Below are 16685 nucleotides of genomic sequence, written 5' to 3'. Positions count from 1 at the left end.
AAAAAAAAAAAAAAATTCATACGCTGGCTGGCATAATGGAACGTCAAGTCCATACACATTTATCCATGGCTTTTATTTTGTAAATATTCCCAAAAATTCACGGTCGTTTTTTTTTTTTTTTGCGCGCGCGCCAGTGCCATTAAATGGATCTATGCACGCTCAATGGCCTCGCCCAAATCATCAAACACCTTTTTGAGAGTGGTGCGGAACGTTGTGGCTTCGGCTTCAGGAGCTGTCTTCCAAGACGAAATGCTCAATCGAATACGCTCCTTCCCGATGGCGTAATTACTGCCATAGCCTTCGGGAACAACCGGACCAAAGCCACCCCATGAATAATCGCCAGGTGAAGTATTGGAAGTGGAAAGTTTGAAGTACATGGATTGGATATAAGATGGATCGGTAAAGATGGCGGCCTGGCTGGCTTCCTCTTGCGTCATCATGCATCTCAGTCCTAATAAATGGCGATCTACTCCTCTGCCTGCTCACCCACACGTTAAGGAGGTGTCAGTTAATTAACTAGCAATAACCCGTCCCTCCCCCCCATTTCAACTTTGAGCAACCATGATACTTGCCATTGCTTGCAGCTTTCATGTATTCCAAATGAGAGCCGACGGCTTTCTGAAATAGGCTGACCTTATCACTCAGCTAAACGCAGAATGTCAATAAATGTGTGGATTTTTTGACAAGTGAAAAGATGCGGGTTTAAGGATGCCGTGGCGTCATTAGTGCCTGCTTGTTCACAATTAGACAATGTGCTTACCTTGACATCCTTGTCATCCCATGCTTTGGTAAAGGCAACAGTGTCAACAGAACACGATCGCACGGTCTCGGTTCGTCCAAGCTTGAACATACGCGTGGAAGCGGACTCGTATGTCGCACATGGCTGACCGTGCTGGCGATAGTACGCGAGCTGGTAGGCCATTTGAAGAAATCCATCAGGACTGCACTTGATTCTCTTTAAGAAATCCGAGCCGAAATCATGATAGTGTAACAGGACACTCGATAAGTTATCGATGGTCTTGGCTGCGTTGTTTTCAGCCGTAACAAGGGCATTCCCAATGGTTGAGTCAATGTTCCACAGTAACTGACGAGGGGTGGCCAGTGACACAGGGTTTGATGAATTGATGTCCTTGTTTCCTTGTTCCTCCCTACAACAATAACAACAACAACCCCACGTTTTATGATTTTTTCAACATTGTCAATTGCCATGCTCTCAACTAGACGCGGGGGCGGCATAGAAGATATCTTACCTCTTTAGGATCTCTGTAAACATCGAGCCAGGGATGACAGCGTCGGCAGGCGAGTGCTAATAATACCCATAAAATGGGGTCAGCGATGTCCGAAAAAAAAAAAGAAAGGTTCTTGGGGACCCCCAATACATCATTCATCTCGCTCTCCGCCCGCCCGCATAGAAAGAAACCCTACCTCGCCATTCACACCGGCTCGGCCGTTATTTTCCACAATAAACTGCATGGCCTTGTCAAACCAGCGGTTTCTGGCCTTTTGTCCATGAAACAAGTTAAGATGGGATTTGTCCAAATCAAGTCCAGAGGCGTAATCGTCTAGGCATAGTGCAAATAAGGATGCATCAATGTTGTCAAAGTTGCTGGCATTAGCAGCGTCTTTCGCCATGGTTTTTCGGAGCTGTAAATTATCCAACCCAAACCCATCCGTACAGCTCAGTGAGTAGAGGGAACATACGAAACACTGTTTTGCCAATGACAATCTTACCTTTGCCCAAGTCTCACGGTGTTCAGAGGTGAGTACGCCAATAGGAGGCTGAAGCTCAGTCTGGGGAAGGGAGTCGACTTGTTGCACTACTGCCTTGAGTTGACTGTATGAAATACGCCCCATCAATCGAAATGAAACGACATAAAGGCAATATAGCGTTTGCCTACCTTCTCAGCTGCTGTACAGAGGGAAATTCACCATTTTCTCCAATAATGGGAACAGAGAAGAGTTGGTCTTTGTAAATCACGGTAGCGTGCTTAGCATTCGCTGGCCAGGTTGTTACAATACGATCTCTGGGTTCGTCAGGAATACGGCTGGCTCCAAACTGATTTTTCAATTGATGCATACACATGGGTCCAGCACGCGACACATCCGGAGGAACCTGCTCCCTTTGATGTCACAAAAGCTTAAATACAATGATCTCATCCCTACAAAGACCTTTCTTTGCTGCTCTCACTCACTTGTTAATCATATCATTGAATTGTGTCAGCTGGGATAGAAATAGTGCAGCACGATCCAATTGTAAATCAGACACACGACCTTGTCCAGGAGAAGCAACAAGACCAGATGGAGGGTCAACAAATTGATTCCACCAATTCACATTAATCAAAGTAGGTTCACGGTACTCGAGGTATGCCTTGTTAAGCCACAAAGTATCGAGCCACGACTCAGGTTCCTTCTTGTCAAGTCCATGCAGGCGTTCCTGAAGTTTCTCACCTAAACCGCCAGGTCGGATGAAATCCTCCACAGCAGTTGAAGCGCGATCATAATCGGCACGGGTCAACAAGGGCAAAAGGCTTCGCTTGTAGCGTTCCGCAGTTTCCTGAAGAGTCGGGATGGGCAATCTTGGGATCTTGGCCTGGTTAGCGAAAGTAGCCAAAGTACGTCGAGCGCTGAACAAAATGGATAAAACGACGTGAGTGGAGCGAGAAAGCGTAGAGCAGATATTGCTGATGAGTGTTACTTTATGGATGCCATGGAGAATGTTGAGATGAAAAGTAGCAGCAGCCTCTGGAAGAAACGTTTCTTTGTTTTTTTTCCATGTGATTATTACTACTGCTTTCTCCACACGGTCTGTCAATCAATTTTATTTTGTGATTCCCCCGCAAACGTTTGATCGAATTCCCATTATTTTACAGCTTCATTACATTTTTCTTGCACACATTTTACATATCGGCTCTGCATTGCCATTGTCCTGCCACATACCTGCGCACATTCGTTAGTTAGTCATTGGAAACCCCGAGCGAGTCAGTTAAAACCCCCCAACAATCATCTTACCAGGTACACTAGCTGACAGCTCCTTTTTACAAGATACACATTGGAAATGATTGGGATGCCATTTCTGACCCAACGCAGATGCTGCTCTTCCTTCGATATAATCTCCGCAACCGGCACAGATATTAGACGTTTTAACATTGGACGACTTGGATGCCTTGGCATGCTGTTGGCAATAAGGTTTGCGGTCCCTCACATAGAATCGATCTGCTTCGAACGGCTCCTTGCATTCCTAAATATCCAATCACATCATCAGTTTTGAAAGGTCGGTAGTAGAAGCATCAGGTGTGAAAACTCACCGTGCAAACAAAACAGTCTCTATGCCAATCTCCGTCCAAGGCATTCACAAATTCTCCAGTCGTGATATATTCACCGCATCCCATACATTTTTGTCCAAACTTTCGGAGGTAATCTTTCTCACAATAGGCTTGGCCGTCATGTACCAAATAGCCACCGTCAAAAGGATGGCCACATTCAATGCAAAAGAAGTGGCCCGGATGATAATGCTTGCCAAGCGCACTAACAATATTCTAAAAAAGGGCAAAAGTCAATACACCTTGAAAACACGCGCCCAATTGAAACTTGACTTACCTCTTCGATAGGAGTATGACAATAATCGCATTTCACACTAAATTTCTCATGAAAGTCCAATGCGCAATAAGGAACACCGTCCTTCTCGTTATAAGCCATATGCTCCAAATGTTCACCGCATTCCTTGCATTTGAAGCAGCTGGCATGCCAACGCTTGTTCATAGCACTGATCACCACTCCACTGATGGGTTTACTGCATCCTGCACACAGAATACTCGAATAGAGAGGGTTGGGGACAGACACCTTTTCGTTTGCGCTTGGTGATGGCGATGATGGTGAAGGTGCAGGTAATTCCGTGGAGCTAGGCGGTGGATGCATGGATGGTTGTGTACTGACCTTTGGCTGTGTGAAAGGCTTGGGATGTGCTGGAGGTAACGGCTTTCCTTTGGTCAAGGAGGCTTCAAAGGCATCTTGGCTGGCCACACTAGAGCTTCGAGAAAGATTAGCCGGCTTGGCTTTCACTGGAGGAGGGGGTCTATTGGCGGTCATGCCAACAGCATTTTGTAAATTCTGAGCGCTCTTGGCAATAGGGCTAGAATCATTAAGATTTAGCTTGCGCTCAAACGGATAGGAGAGGTCGTTCTTCAGATCATCGACACTGGCCGAAGACGAGTTCTTTTGAAAACTAGTTCGGGGACTAGAGATGCTGGGAGGTCGAGGACCACGAAGGCCCGTTGAGGACGAAGCTCTTCGTTCAGACGCATAGTCTTGTGGAGTTTTAGGCGCTTGTGGTGTTGGTGCAGGAGTTTGCTGTTGAGGTGTAGGAGATGACAGGTTTTTCAAGTATTTGTCTATGACCATGTGTTAAAAGGAAGACTTCTTGGGCGAGTAGGCTTAATGTTTTCATACTTACTAAGGTCGTCTCTGGTCATGTACGACATGCTAGGCAATTCAACAAGCAAAAGCTGAGTTAAAGAAGTGACTTCAGAGCAGCGGAATGCCGGCCGCATAGGGGGATTTTCCAAAAGACGTCACAGAAATTTCCAGGTCTTTTGGCTGTTCGACATTCAACTATAACCTCCCACCTGTCTGCCATGCCTAGATCAAGGTCAAGGTCGCCACGATCTTCTCGCCGTGAACACTCTGAGCGCGATAGAGATCATCGCTCATCACACAAAAGCTCTCGATCGTCCAATAGAGACAGGAGTCCGCCTGCACGTCGATCACGCAGTCGTGCATCAGTTGAGCGTGAAGATGAATATGGCCGTAGTCGACGTCGAGACGACCGGTATGTCCCATAAGCAACAGAAGAACAGCGTTGAGAGTATGGTACTGAAAGCTATTTTACATTTACAGACGACGACGTTCCGATTCTGAAGAAGACCGACGAGATCGCAAACGCAGTAAAAAGGACAAAAAGAAGCATAAAAAGTCCAGGAAGGAGCGATATGAGGAAGAAGAGGAAGAAGAAGAGGAGGAAGAAGACCCGAGGGATCCAACGTCCACACGACCCAGATTGGATGATCTTGGTTATACCAACGTCAACAACCCATTTAACGACGTCAACCTCGAATCCAAATTTCAATGGACCAAGAAAAAGGAGAAGGATCGAAAAGCGGGACTCAATGCATCGGATATGAGACAACGTGAGAAGGACAGACGACGTGATACAGAAGAAGAACTGGCCAAATTGAACAAACGTCGTGCCGAACGAGAGATCGAAATGGAGTTGAGAGAAGAGGAAAAAGCTCGTATGCAACGTGACGCTGAATTGGCACAAATGGGTGACTGGAAAGCAAAAGAAGACGAGGTAAGCTTCCTTTATTTAAAACTGAATGGTCATATTGCCGCATCAACACTAATCACCATGACAGTTTCATTTGGAGCAAGCTAAGAAACGTGCAGAAATTAGAATTCGAGAAGGTCGCGCCAAGCCAATAGACATTCTGGCAATGAACATGCGCTTGGCCAATGAAGCTGATAAGGTCGAAGAAGAAGTTGATTTGGAAGTTGACTTGGATGAACCGTACACCATTTTTGACGTAAGTATCACTCAACGGATGATCATGGGACGTACAACATTGTAATTCTTATCTCTCCTTTGCCACTGAACTGTAGGACCTCACATTGGCGGAAACAGAAGAGCTTCATCGTGACATCCAAATGTACCTTACATTGGAGAAGAATGAAGAAAGTTTAGAGTTCTGGAGAGCCATGTTATTGGTATCTGCAGATATTCTTGAAAAGATGGTTCAAGACTCGGAACAGCGGGCATTAGGCGGTGTATCCGATTCTGTCAAACAAGATATAGAGAATTTGCTTTCCAACAAAACTTTGGATCAGCTCACAGCATTGCAAATGCAAGTCACCAAGAAACTGCAATCCAACGAGCCAATTGATGTGGAGTATTGGGAAAACCTCTTGAAGGAACTCATCATCTACAAGGCCAAGGCTAAGCTACGAGATATGCATCAAGTTCTCTTGACGAAGCGCCTCGAACAGCTTCGTCTCAGACAACGAATGGAAGCTCAAAAGGTACAAGAAGAATTGGAGAAAGTGTTGGCAATGCATGGTCAAGTACGTGGCCGTGGTGTTGAATCAGGCGAAGGTCTTGAAGCCGAGCCTGTGGATGAAAGTCTCACGGAAGAACAAGATAAGCGATTTGAGGAATCTGTTGAAGAGGAAATTGAGGCGACTACCAGTCGATATGAACGCGGCATGAGCCCTGTCTTGTTCACCAAATTATCTAACGAAGATAAGGAACTTCCCATTCTTGATCCTGAAGAAGATACGAAACATCTGGTATGTAGCTTTTATTTGACTGTGTTATATGGCTTCTATGTAAAATTAATCATCTATTTGTAGTTGGAAGCAAGACGCAAAGTCATGTCTAGCAAGGTCATCCCTGCTAAATCCAAACCTAAGGCTATCGTCAAACCTGATGAAGTGGCGGCTGGAATGGCAGCCTCCATCGCCTCGGATGTTTTGTTTGACCAGGAAGCAGCCAAAGGCATTGATGAAGATGAAGAAATGTTCAATATCGAAACAGAGTTGGCAAAGGAGGCTTACTTATGGCAAGACAAATACCGCCCACGCAAACCAAGATACTTCAATCGTGTTCACACAGGTTACGAGTGGAACAAATACAACCAAACGCATTACGATCAGGACAACCCGCCACCAAAAGTTGTACAAGGCTACAAGTGAGTTTATCATACCTGTTTGAATTCAGTTAAAGAATATTTCTTTGGTCCTAATCGATGAACCCTACAGGTTTAACATCTTTTACCCTGATCTCATCGATAAATCCAGCGCGCCGACCTATTTCATTGAAAAGGATCCGGGTACCAACGAGACGGTTACCATTCGGTTCCATGCTGGACCGCCCTACGAGGACGTTGCTTTTCGTATTGTAAATCGAGAATGGGAATACTCACACAAGAAAGGGTTCAGAAGTGCCTTTGACCGCGGTATTCTGTCTCTACACTTTCACTTTAAGCGAGAATTTTACAGAAAGTAATTCTGTCTGTGGTGTTTTTTTTTTTTTTGGCTCGCTTGTCAAAAATTAATAAAAAAATAAAAAATAAAAAAGAGATCGCAGTGCTTCATACCAGTAAGACGAAGGCAGAATGTGGTTCTCAAGAGTTCGATTGAGCCTATGTAGGACACAGACCTCGATAGGTTTGTTTGTTGTTTGCGGCTAAAGCGCCTTTTTACATTCCTTGTAAACGTGTCTCAATAACGAATGATGTCAATCAATAGCAGCGTTCCAACGGAATTTCGCCTCAGCATCCCACCAGCATAATAAATTCAATGTCTTGACCAAACAACTTCGACAGCAAATCCAAAGCAAGGATGTCATATTATACGAAGCCCCAAGCACCGTTCACCGAACATTTTTCTTCATGTACATATCAGCTGGAGTGCAATTGTTATTTTGGTAAGTCCACTGTTTCCCAGGTTATATGGGTTGACAGGGTTTCCTAACAGAGTGTAATTTTTCTTTAGGGGAAATCTAGCCAGTCTAGCCTATGTATCATATGGTAAAAAGGAAAGGTGAGCTTAAAGGACAGTCTTTTTCTCGGGTCCCTTCCCTTTTGTTGATGAGTTATCCCAGTGATGAAGAGGATTCCCCATATGTACTCGCGCCAAAACCTCAGCGTCTTGGCATAGCTTCTGGACTGGTTGCTGTTGGCGTTGGTATCTCAGCTGCCATGTGCCTTTATCCTTGGAGGTAATATGTGTTCTGGATTCCGGAAAGCACAAACACTACTTGCAATCTAATTGGATGTCTCCTTAGGTACATCAACCGATTGTCGTTACTCAAAGGCGGCAATATGGTCCGACTGGAGACGTGTGCGAAAGGCCTCGCCAGCCATAAAGTCAAGGAATACCCCATAAACAAATTGGCGGCATCGCAGCGGGTATATACCGGCGTCGGTACGTTGTCGTTTTTGATCTAATTGCTTAACCAACTGGGTTTATTCATTTATCGTATGATAGGACCTCGTGGGACCGATGCCATCAATTCGACATCATCTTACGTGTTTCTAAGATCTGAGCGTGAACGGATGGGGTACATTTTAGATAGAAAGGGAAACTACCTTGATCCTAGAATCTTTGACGGTCTGTTCCAACGATGACGAAAGGACTTAATTACATCACATTTTGAATAAATGGCAAAATTGAACGATAGAACGTAACCCAATGGGAGAGTTTCAATTAATTTCTTGCTCTTTGTCATGTGCGAACTCAACGTTGAAAGAATGTTGCACATGCGAAATCGGCCAATAGTGAACGAAGATCGATCTAGGTTCTTAGATTGGCAATGGCTTCCTTGGGTCTGGGTCGGGTCCTGCCTTACTCCAACAAAGTATTTTTTTTTTTTATATCCATGACCACCTAAATTTACTTTTTACTCTGACATTGTGTAAAACATTATTGGACCACGTACTAAAACGAGAATTTAGCGAGGGAGGTACACGTACATCGTGCCATTGTTTCAAAGACTCAATATCCGTAATCATTACACTATGGATTTGCCATTTATGGAAAGTGAGCCTGTTTTTCCAAAAGGCGCGAGAGAAAAAAGAGAAAACATGCACGCAGAGTCTTCAGATTTCTCGCAATGACGCATTGGTTACGTCCGTGGAGTAAAACAGCCATGAAATGTCTATAAAAGCCGGCCAACTCTGCACTTTCTGTCTCGATATCAAATTAACTACTAAACAATTAACAATGGCCGACGCTGGACGCAAAGATTTCTCTCAACAAGCTAAGGAATCCCTTAAGCCCGATTCCCAAAAGACCTACACCGAACAAGCCGGTGAACAAGTCTCCTCCGGTGTTGACCGTGTCCAAGGTGCTGTTCTTCCCAACTCTGAGAAGAGCGCTCACCAATCCGCTTTCGATAGCGCCAGAGGTAACAAGGACGATGCCAAGCACGGTGAAGGCATTCTTGACAAGGCCAAGGACAAGCTCGGTCTCAACAACTAAATATCTGTTAAATACTCGTGTGATACTGAATAATCTTATTTAATATCAACATTGTCAAATAAATTTGTCTATATGATTTTGTATGAAAATTCTCTGTCTTTTCACATCAATGCTTGGCGTGGTTTGCTTGGTACCAAGAAGTCTTATATCTGTCAATCGAGCGATGTGTGCGTGTTCTAAGATCCTGTGAATGTTTACTTATTTCACAACATCCAGTAACGATACGTGTTCCTTCAAAAAATGTACCGTGGGAATATGGTAGTTTGGCTTCATTTTGCGCGACTGTGGAGTATGTTCATGCAATGGATGTGAATACTTTAGTTCTACTGTAGTGAACACTTGAAAAGTTTCGTATGATAAGATGTGGCGTATTCTGCAGGCCTACATGCCATTCTACACTTTCCATGAATATTCTGAACCGTTTCACTACGAATTTCATGGCTCTCACTTCATGCAATTGTTAATGCAAAAAAAAAAAAAAAAACATCTCAATGTCCTAGCTATGTTCAATTAATTGATGCACACTGGGAAATCATAACTGCCCATAACAGAACAATTCCAATAGAACAAAGATTTTATGGTGGTCAAGCAAAGGCGTTTCTGCATTCAGTCGGTTTTCGCCCATTAGGAGGTGCTTAAAAAGCACCCCTGCAATCCATTTCCTTTCAAGCCATTTTATGACGTTGGTCGACAGTCGACTTTGAAGATGTACGTTTCGAAAATATTCTTTAACGTTCCGTGAATAACCCCTACTGTTGCGCACCAAGAAATGCAAAATGAATATCTGTCTCGCATATTAGCGGTAAATACGTTTTGATTGGCGCGCCTTTCATTCAGGATAAAACATGACGTTGTAAATCCAAAAAAAAATCCGACTAAAATACCCTAGGACTTCAGGAGAATCGTAGCTTCTGCATCAACGTATAAAGGGCGGTTTCATAGCCATCCACCAACTATACCGCACTATTACTACATATCTCATCAAGTATGGCTGACGCTGGACGCAAAGGATTTGGACAGAAGATGGAAGAGACAATGACTCCTCAGTCTCAAAAGACCTATGCTCAGCAAGGTAAGGAACTGAAAATTCGAGAAGGGAGCAATATTGGACTCAGAGATATGAACGAATAAGAACTTCTGTATTAACGCTTACCTTCATAAAAAGGTAAAGAAGCTCTCACTAACGGATATGATAAGGTGCAGGCTGGAATCACTCCGGATTCGCAAAAGTCTGCTCATCAAAGTGCTTACGACTCCGTCAAGGGCCACGCCGACGACCAAAACAAGAGCATCTTGCAGTCTGCTAAAGAGAAGATGGGAATGGAATAAATGCCATTCGTATGTAATAATACCATTCATCTGGAATTATGACTTTGTATAAAAACTTCATATATTACGAAATGTGAAAGTCAATAATAAAAATATCACATAAGAATATGGCATTAAAGTCTGTCATGTCAAAATCATTGTTTTACTAAAAGAAGCTCGCAGGTGTGTAACTGCAGTAGAAATTAATCATTGTTTGACTGAAGCAACACCGATGTCAGTCGCTTTCATTTAGTTGCATATTGCTCCATTTGAAAAAGTCATCACCATGGTATAATATGTTAAATACAAGGTCATGACGGCGTCGTGTGTATTGAAGATGACCTCGGCAGCTGAATAGAAAAGCTAATTCTCCCCTAGCCAGGTCTGCTATACCGCCGGCTATTTTTCGAAGTGAGGATTTTTTTTTTTCCCAATCTCTCACTTTAGCCATGCCCCAAAAAGCCCGCCAAATGCTTCAGCTATTCACATTTTATCAAACCGATTGTCCCGACCATTCCATTTTTCAATTTAACGTCCTCGTAGATGTATTTGTCCAGCATACATATTTGCTACTTGAGACTAGGGTTGTATCTATCTACACTATAATGATTTTGATATCTGTTTTTGGGGGTTATCATTCCATTGGATTGGTTTTGGCATCTTGGGGGACCTTATTATCATTACGGGTCTTGGGAGTCGAGTTTTGCCTTGACAGGGATGCTTTAACGTTTCCAATCTTGTACTTGATATTACGCATGATTGCATTGCCTGAACGCATTTGCCTGGACGGCGTAGTACCCACACATTGCTCATAAGAGGGTGGCAAGTCTTCGTATTCGTGCTCATAATCGCTGTCATCGTCGTCAACCGGTGGAGGCAGTCTAGCTTTAGACAGTGGTGCTTCTCGCTTTCCAGCTTCAAGGCTTGCGCGATACAATGGCATAAGGGCTTCCTCCGGGTTAGCTACTAGGTAAGTCATATTGATGTTGAATGTAAAGTTGGTTGGTAGAGAAGAAAAATAAAACTGTTGTGAAAATTAATCCCTTTATTTATTGCTTTGTTTATATACTATGGGATGGCGCTTTTGTCATTGCCAAGATCCGTGCTGATTCGTTTAACTTCCTCCGCTGTTAGAGCCTTCTTCTCTCTCAGCCTCCTATCCGAGATCCAAAAAATTAAAGGTTATTCGGGTGTCACGACCTAAATAGCAACTCAGTGGCTAATCAATGTTCCTTTACCGCTTTCGTTTGGCAGGTTTCATCATTTCATTGTGGTAGCTTGTGATGTCAAAATCTTCGATCTTCACAACTTCTTGCTGTGAGTCCATGGGCGTAGTGACCAAAAGCTCCGGGCTCATGGGTGCAATAGACTCTCGCCGATCAGACTATAATGAAAAGGTGTTAGATGCTGAGATTCTAATTGGGCTTTGGAGCAGCTAAATAATCGCCTACCACCATTGTTTCACTGGCTTTGGTTGCTGGTGCAATTTCGTCGGACTGGCTAATTGTTGGAGCGGAAGGGTCTACTTGCGAGGCTTCATCTATAAACGGATTAGTGATGTCATTTAGAGCTGAGACAGATCCTTCATCAAACTCCTAGGTAAAAGTGTTAGCATTTCCATCATCATAGAACGTGAAAGAAGGATAAACTTTACCATATAGTCGTCATCTATAGCATGAATCACAGGAGAGGCTGGCTTGGGTGATAGCGGAATAACGTCCGACGATGGTTCATTCAATGGCGGGGCTGCGTCCGATTCTGGTTCCATTATTATCAATGATTCCTCGGCTTGTATGGACTCCACATGTTCATCTTGTGATATGCTGTTATCATTTGCGACCGGCGCAACTGAGAGTTGAGAAGCTGATAAATTCATAGGCGACGATGCGAGACTTGAGTTGGGATGGGTCAGCTTAGCAAATTTTTTAAACAGCATTCGAAGTCTTTGTTCAACTTGTTGGTGCTCAGTACTCCATTTTCGAGAGCAAGCTAGTTTCAAAAGTTTTCCCATTCCTGTATCCTATTGTAAATCAGTAGTCAGTAGCCTGTTACAATGCTCCAAGGTCTACATGTGCTAGAATTGTACCTTAACAAGTTCAAATGTAACATTTGGGTATGCTTCAATTTCCTTGATGATTTGATTAACTTGAGAGCCATCCAGCTGGAATGTAGTAGAAAGATCAATAAACATAAAATGTATTGAGTAGCTGTTCAAGTATACTGACCTGATCATCTTTCAAAACACATCGCTGTAATCTTCTTCGCAACTCTAAAAACTCGTTGAACCGACCAGGATCATCTGTAAGCCGAAGCTTCTTGATTGGTGTTGTGATGTCACTTGATGGAGCTGGCCGACTGATTTTATTATGCCTGCCGCTTGGAGTGTATGGTTTGGTATTTTCCAACCGAGCTGCTCGTGATCGTTTTGAATCTGCTGGGGCTGGAGGTTGTGCATTCAACTCTTTCGTTAGCTGAATAGATCTTCGGACTGCATCAGCCTTTTCATTCTCGAGTTGAACAATCTGCGATCGACAGTGGTGATATCAGGAATTTCTTGCTCATTTGTCACCTTTATCACAAAGAAAGATTATTACCTTGCCCATTAGGCTTTGTTTTGTTGTCAGTTGGTCATTCACCGTGGCTTTCAAGTTTGTGACTTCAAGTTGCAAGGTTTTGTTTTTCATGTTCAACTTAACGGTTATGAGTTAGCAGCGAAAGATGGTAGAAGTTTACTGATAATTCGAGGCAATGCAATAGTACTTACTTGCTCAATAACAAGAGACATGTCCATTCTCTTCTTATTGGCACCCTTTTGGTCTTTTGAAACATTCTGCTTATAAAATGTCAATCATAAACGCTCCATACAGTCTGTTGTGTTGGTTGGCTCTTACCTCTTTATCCGTAGAAGCCATGTACATAGCTTCAATGTTTCGAAGTTCATCAGACATTTCCGAAGTGACTTGTTGCCTGATGTTAGACTCTATCGTGGCACAGCGTGTTTCCGCATCAATCCACTAAAAATGCTATGAGAAAGCGCGCTGATGAGGTTTGATGCGTTGAAAATGGACTTACCTTGCCGCGTACTTCTTCTAATTGAGCTAATAGTGCGTTGACGAACGGATCGGAGCCGTCTTCCGTATCATCGTCGTCTGATTCATCTGCAGTGTGTTCAGCAGAGGCATCGAAGACAGACCGATCATGCGCTAATATTATCTCCACATTAGTAATTTGGGCTAAGCATCGTAATATGACTAGATATTACTTACCCAGAGACAATTCATTTGCTGTCCGAAGTCGTCGAGCTGAAATATATCAACGTTAAAATGGCTCAGTCTCTTTGAGTGTGATAAAGCATAGACTTACTAGCTGTGGTGACATCAGTCAGATCAAGCTTAGGATGTACACGTCGCCATGTGGCTACATCCTTTGCAACAGCCGCGAATTTCATTACATGACTATTCTCATCGAATCCGGTGTCATATGGGTTGACATTTACTATCATGACCTGCGATATATTTGGCGTGAGAAGACGATAAAGCAGGTAATAACTACAATATTATACTTACAGCTTTGCCGTCACCTTGGAATGAACTTTTGAACAGATCGGTCAATTTGCTATGCCTGAATGGTACGATAGCAGGTTTCTTTGACATCATGGATTAGCATTTAACAAGGAAAAGTTCTATATTTTTGCTGACACAACTTACCTTGCCTATATCCACACGCTTTTGATTGAGTCTCAAAATATCCATACACTGACCTAGTACCATCAAAGATTTGTTTATATTGCCCGCCTCCTTCAACCTTTGACCGCTGTTCAAAGTATTGCGGTGGCGTTCAGATCCGGCCAAGTCGACAATCGAAAGCTTGGACAGCGTAGCATAGCTTGGATCCTGTCATCATCGTTCATCAGTACGATATATCATCCATGATATCAATATCAATGCTGCCTCTCACCTCAATAATGTAATTCTTATCTTCAATCATGACACGGACAACCTTAATCGTGAATATACTGTGACTTCGGCTACTGGTATTGTTGAGCAAGGTCGAATAGATCGCGCGGTTCCGTTGACCTTCATGAAGGATGGCATATGCTTCCTGTATTCCGAATTTAATGCGAATAAGAATTAAAATGTAGCAGAGAACGCCAGTCCCAGTGTATGCTTACCTGGAGATTGTGTACTCGAACTTCCGTCAGTCCAGAAATGTACTTGTGCTCTCCTCTAAACTCATATTTCAATGGTAGAGAAGTTCGCCTGGAGTCATGAGATGGCGAAACCAAGAGATCGTAGATTTTCTCGGTATATATTTCTGAATAGGATACCCAGATTCCGTACTCAAATTTGGTGTCTATTGGGACGACTGTTGGAAGCGTAGTCAGATACATATTTCATTGCTCTCTTCAAGTCAATATAATTTTCTCACCTGTTCGATCTCGTTCTTCGTAATCTCGCATCTCATTTTTCATGTTGGGATTCTGTTGGAAGCATTTTGTTAAGTAAGAAGACTACCAGTATACAAATGACGAGATTACGCACCGTTGAGTCGGGGTGAGCCAGTCGGTTTTGACCAATACGCTCTAAAATATCTCGGCATTCTTCTTTTTCGTCTTTGTATGGCACAATAAGACTATGCATCATGGGTTTGAGCTGTAGCACGAGAAGATTAGTTCCATCGTTGTTATAAATTGAGTATTGCAACGTTATCCGCTCGCCAACCTTTGAATCGTTTTGGTATTCCTTGATGCTGTTGAATATAACATCCAACGACCTTGGCAAGATACCACTATCGTTTTTAGTTCCTTGTATACTATATGTTTTTCCAGAATTTGTGACGCCATATGCAAATAACAATGCATTCTCGCCGTTCAAAACGTCTTCAACTAGCGGTAATGCGGTTTCATCAAAGAAGTGCTTTTGCGAGACGTCTTCGTGAAAGATCTTTGTAAATTTGTATCGCTCAGGCGCTCTGTTACGTGTCCTGTACGCATTGGAATGCTTTGGAGGAAGGCTAGGTCAGTTACAGCTTTTCCGTTTCAAGACATATCTAAATTTTGACGTACCTCTGGCGGGAGCATAGATACTTCTACGTCGCTGACTGCCTCCATGTAGGGATTCTTTTCAGTTCCTTGCTGAAGATTCGGCCTTATTCGCAGGAAAGCTTTTATGGGCTCGTTCTCAGGATCGTATGTGTAGAAGGAAGTATTAGCTACATTAGTGCCAGCCAAAGCTGCAAGGGAAGTAATGAGAGGCTGGCCAGGTCGAAGGGGTGTTTCACTCGTAGAGTTTCGAGTGGGTGAAAAATGCATTGGGGTTCTGAATGGTGCCCGGCTAGGTGTTCCGGGGCCATTGGTCATGCGTTTTTTTGAAGGGGTGTAGTCTGTTTCTCGTCGTGGTGTACGAGTTGGTGTCGTAGGACAGTTTTCAGCTGTTGAGCTGGTAAACACAGAAAGAAGGTGAGTTCTCCCATAGCCAACTATTATGATTGGTATATTCTTGACAATGAATCCTTACCTGAGCATGGTCGGGTGTATTGTCAAGTTAGTGAACGCGACCGGTCGCGTGCATCCAACTCACGGACGCGAGCGGCATACTAAGTAGCAGTCACACAGTGCAAAGTACCCAGCCCGCCAGGTCAGTGGCTTGCAGTCTGAGCGTTATTTACCTCTCTGAAAACGTGTAGATAGCAACAACAACAATCATTCAGCAGTAATCATCTTGATATGATCCCTAATGTCAATATCTGACCTGACAATGAATTTATCGCCTTGTTTTGATGTAAATGCTATGGTGTGTTAAATTTCTATACAAGTTCGCCTATCAATCATGGTCATCTCACTTGAGATGACACTATCCCATGAAACCACTTACAGCCATGCTCGTAAGCCAATATTTAAAAGAGGGGTGTTTGTTTGGCTTCGTCATTGCAAATGAACGGACGAAGCATTGATATCGTGCAGCCAAGTCCGATCCGCATAAACGGTCCATCTCAGCTCTCAAGACTAGATGAGCACCTGCTTCCTCACTAGTAAAAAACGTTGTACTAGATTTATAAGAAAGAAAAAGTACCTCGTTTACCATGTATAAAACCAGACAACGCACTATCAGAAGGATACACTTCATCATGACACTATTGTTCATGGAAGTAGCGATTTGTCCAGCGTATATATTGACCATTGAGGTACTCTCAACAATTTCTTGATCCTTTATTATCTATAATTTTTGACCTTCTTTTCATACAAACTTTCATATCAATCGGTAACTTGATTTTAAGCGAAAATATGGCAAGTCAAAGTTACAAAATGTAATTCTCAGACGTCAAAAAAATTTCTTTAAAATTCC

General features: G+C 43.2%; 8 protein-coding genes across 8 annotated transcripts; 5 read left to right on the top strand and 3 right to left on the bottom strand.

Annotated features, from left to right (window-relative positions):
* K450DRAFT_258568 (uncharacterized protein) lies at window positions 1-2792 on the bottom strand. Its single transcript, XM_051591862.1, has 9 exons — window positions 2696-2792; window positions 2193-2624; window positions 1899-2120; window positions 1732-1834; window positions 1426-1644; window positions 1251-1306; window positions 761-1148; window positions 573-645; window positions 1-478 (listed from the first exon to the last, which is right to left on the bottom strand). The coding sequence occupies exons 1-9, from the start codon at window positions 2707-2709 to the stop codon at window positions 150-152; spliced, it is 1836 nt and encodes a 611-aa protein (XP_051441124.1). The 5' UTR covers window positions 2710-2792; the 3' UTR covers window positions 1-149.
* Window positions 2540-4490, bottom strand: K450DRAFT_258564 (uncharacterized protein). Its single transcript, XM_051591861.1, has 5 exons — window positions 4451-4490; window positions 3598-4388; window positions 3306-3536; window positions 3010-3238; window positions 2540-2937 (listed from the first exon to the last, which is right to left on the bottom strand). Exons 1-5 carry the CDS (start codon window positions 4476-4478, stop codon window positions 2876-2878), a joined length of 1341 nt encoding a protein of 446 aa, XP_051441123.1. The 5' UTR covers window positions 4479-4490; the 3' UTR covers window positions 2540-2875.
* Window positions 4491-4595: 105 nt separating this feature from the next.
* K450DRAFT_258559 (uncharacterized protein) lies at window positions 4596-7321 on the top strand. Its single transcript, XM_051591860.1, has 7 exons — window positions 4596-4825; window positions 4894-5347; window positions 5412-5579; window positions 5656-6339; window positions 6403-6740; window positions 6811-7218; window positions 7303-7321. Exons 1-6 carry the CDS (start codon window positions 4632-4634, stop codon window positions 7055-7057), a joined length of 2085 nt encoding a protein of 694 aa, XP_051441122.1. The 5' UTR covers window positions 4596-4631; the 3' UTR covers window positions 7058-7218; window positions 7303-7321.
* On the top strand, window positions 7322-8239 carry K450DRAFT_258556 (uncharacterized protein). The gene is made up of 4 exons (XM_051591859.1): window positions 7322-7477; window positions 7546-7771; window positions 7838-7977; window positions 8041-8239. The coding sequence occupies exons 2-4, from the start codon at window positions 7569-7571 to the stop codon at window positions 8178-8180; spliced, it is 483 nt and encodes a 160-aa protein (XP_051441121.1). The 5' UTR covers window positions 7322-7477; window positions 7546-7568; the 3' UTR covers window positions 8181-8239.
* A 506-nt stretch (window positions 8240-8745) lies between these two features.
* On the top strand, window positions 8746-9136 carry K450DRAFT_258552 (uncharacterized protein). The gene has a single exon (XM_051591858.1). The coding sequence runs from the start codon at window positions 8776-8778 to the stop codon at window positions 9031-9033; it is 258 nt and encodes an 85-aa protein (XP_051441120.1). The 5' UTR covers window positions 8746-8775; the 3' UTR covers window positions 9034-9136.
* Window positions 9137-9772: 636 nt separating this feature from the next.
* Window positions 9773-10480, top strand: K450DRAFT_258547 (uncharacterized protein). Its single transcript, XM_051591857.1, has 2 exons — window positions 9773-10105; window positions 10199-10480. Exons 1-2 carry the CDS (start codon window positions 10021-10023, stop codon window positions 10360-10362), a joined length of 249 nt encoding a protein of 82 aa, XP_051441119.1. The 5' UTR covers window positions 9773-10020; the 3' UTR covers window positions 10363-10480.
* Window positions 10481-10769: 289 nt separating this feature from the next.
* On the top strand, window positions 10770-11497 carry K450DRAFT_258546 (uncharacterized protein). Its single transcript, XM_051591856.1, has one exon. It carries the CDS (start codon window positions 10791-10793, stop codon window positions 11154-11156), a length of 366 nt encoding a protein of 121 aa, XP_051441118.1. The 5' UTR covers window positions 10770-10790; the 3' UTR covers window positions 11157-11497.
* Window positions 11498-12690: 1193 nt separating this feature from the next.
* On the bottom strand, window positions 12691-15955 carry K450DRAFT_258537 (uncharacterized protein). The gene is made up of 15 exons (XM_051591855.1): window positions 15858-15955; window positions 15407-15779; window positions 15063-15341; window positions 14883-14993; window positions 14770-14821; window positions 14513-14706; window positions 14299-14442; window positions 14049-14234; window positions 13908-13985; window positions 13705-13846; window positions 13608-13643; window positions 13414-13544; window positions 13233-13355; window positions 13106-13171; window positions 12691-13031 (listed from the first exon to the last, which is right to left on the bottom strand). Exons 1-15 carry the CDS (start codon window positions 15863-15865, stop codon window positions 12900-12902), a joined length of 2055 nt encoding a protein of 684 aa, XP_051441117.1. The 5' UTR covers window positions 15866-15955; the 3' UTR covers window positions 12691-12899.
* Between the last annotated feature and the right edge of the window lie 730 nt (window positions 15956-16685).

This window comes from Umbelopsis ramanniana, assembly GCF_025399195.1.
Source record: "Umbelopsis ramanniana AG unplaced genomic scaffold K450scaffold_71, whole genome shotgun sequence".
Lineage (NCBI taxonomy): Eukaryota > Fungi > Mucoromycota > Umbelopsidomycetes > Umbelopsidales > Umbelopsidaceae > Umbelopsis > Umbelopsis ramanniana.
Note: the sequence above shows the minus strand (reverse complement) of the source record. Positions and strands in the feature narration are given on the sequence as shown.

Coding starts and splice junctions, on each gene's coding strand:
- K450DRAFT_258547 (XM_051591857.1), top strand. CDS start 10,021: ATGGCTGACGCTGGACGCAAAGGATTTGGACAGAAGATGGAAGAGACA. Junction 10,106..10,198: donor AAAGACCTATGCTCAGCAAG/GTAAGGAACTGA, acceptor CTTCATAAAAAG/GTAAAGAAGCTCTCACTAAC.
- K450DRAFT_258559 (XM_051591860.1), top strand. CDS start 4,632: ATGCCTAGATCAAGGTCAAGGTCGCCACGATCTTCTCGCCGTGAACAC. Junction 5,348..5,411: donor GGAAAGCAAAAGAAGACGAG/GTAAGCTTCCTT, acceptor TCACCATGACAG/TTTCATTTGGAGCAAGCTAA. Junction 6,340..6,402: donor AAGAAGATACGAAACATCTG/GTATGTAGCTTT, acceptor ATCTATTTGTAG/TTGGAAGCAAGACGCAAAGT.
- K450DRAFT_258537 (XM_051591855.1), bottom strand. Junction 14,994..15,062: donor AATACCAAAACGATTCAAAG/GTTGGCGAGCGG, acceptor CTCGTGCTACAG/CTCAAACCCATGATGCATAG. Junction 14,707..14,769: donor CGAAGAACGAGATCGAACAG/GTGAGAAAATTA, acceptor CGCTTCCAACAG/TCGTCCCAATAGACACCAAA.
- K450DRAFT_258556 (XM_051591859.1), top strand. CDS start 7,569: ATGTATCATATGGTAAAAAGGAAAGGTGAGCTTAAAGGACAGTCTTTT. Junction 7,772..7,837: donor ATGTGCCTTTATCCTTGGAG/GTAATATGTGTT, acceptor ATGTCTCCTTAG/GTACATCAACCGATTGTCGT. Junction 7,978..8,040: donor GCGGGTATATACCGGCGTCG/GTACGTTGTCGT, acceptor ATCGTATGATAG/GACCTCGTGGGACCGATGCC.
- K450DRAFT_258564 (XM_051591861.1), bottom strand. CDS start 4,478: ATGTCGTACATGACCAGAGACGACCTTA. Junction 3,239..3,305: donor GAGACTGTTTTGTTTGCACG/GTGAGTTTTCAC, acceptor TTGGATATTTAG/GAATGCAAGGAGCCGTTCGA. Junction 2,938..3,009: donor GCTGTCAGCTAGTGTACCTG/GTAAGATGATTG, acceptor GAATGTGCGCAG/GTATGTGGCAGGACAATGGC.
- K450DRAFT_258552 (XM_051591858.1), top strand. CDS start 8,776: ATGGCCGACGCTGGACGCAAAGATTTCTCTCAACAAGCTAAGGAATCC.
- K450DRAFT_258568 (XM_051591862.1), bottom strand. Junction 1,149..1,250: donor TTTACAGAGATCCTAAAGAG/GTAAGATATCTT, acceptor TTATTGTTGTAG/GGAGGAACAAGGAAACAAGG. Junction 646..760: donor GGGATGACAAGGATGTCAAG/GTAAGCACATTG, acceptor TTCTGCGTTTAG/CTGAGTGATAAGGTCAGCCT.
- K450DRAFT_258546 (XM_051591856.1), top strand. CDS start 10,791: ATGCCCCAAAAAGCCCGCCAAATGCTTCAGCTATTCACATTTTATCAA.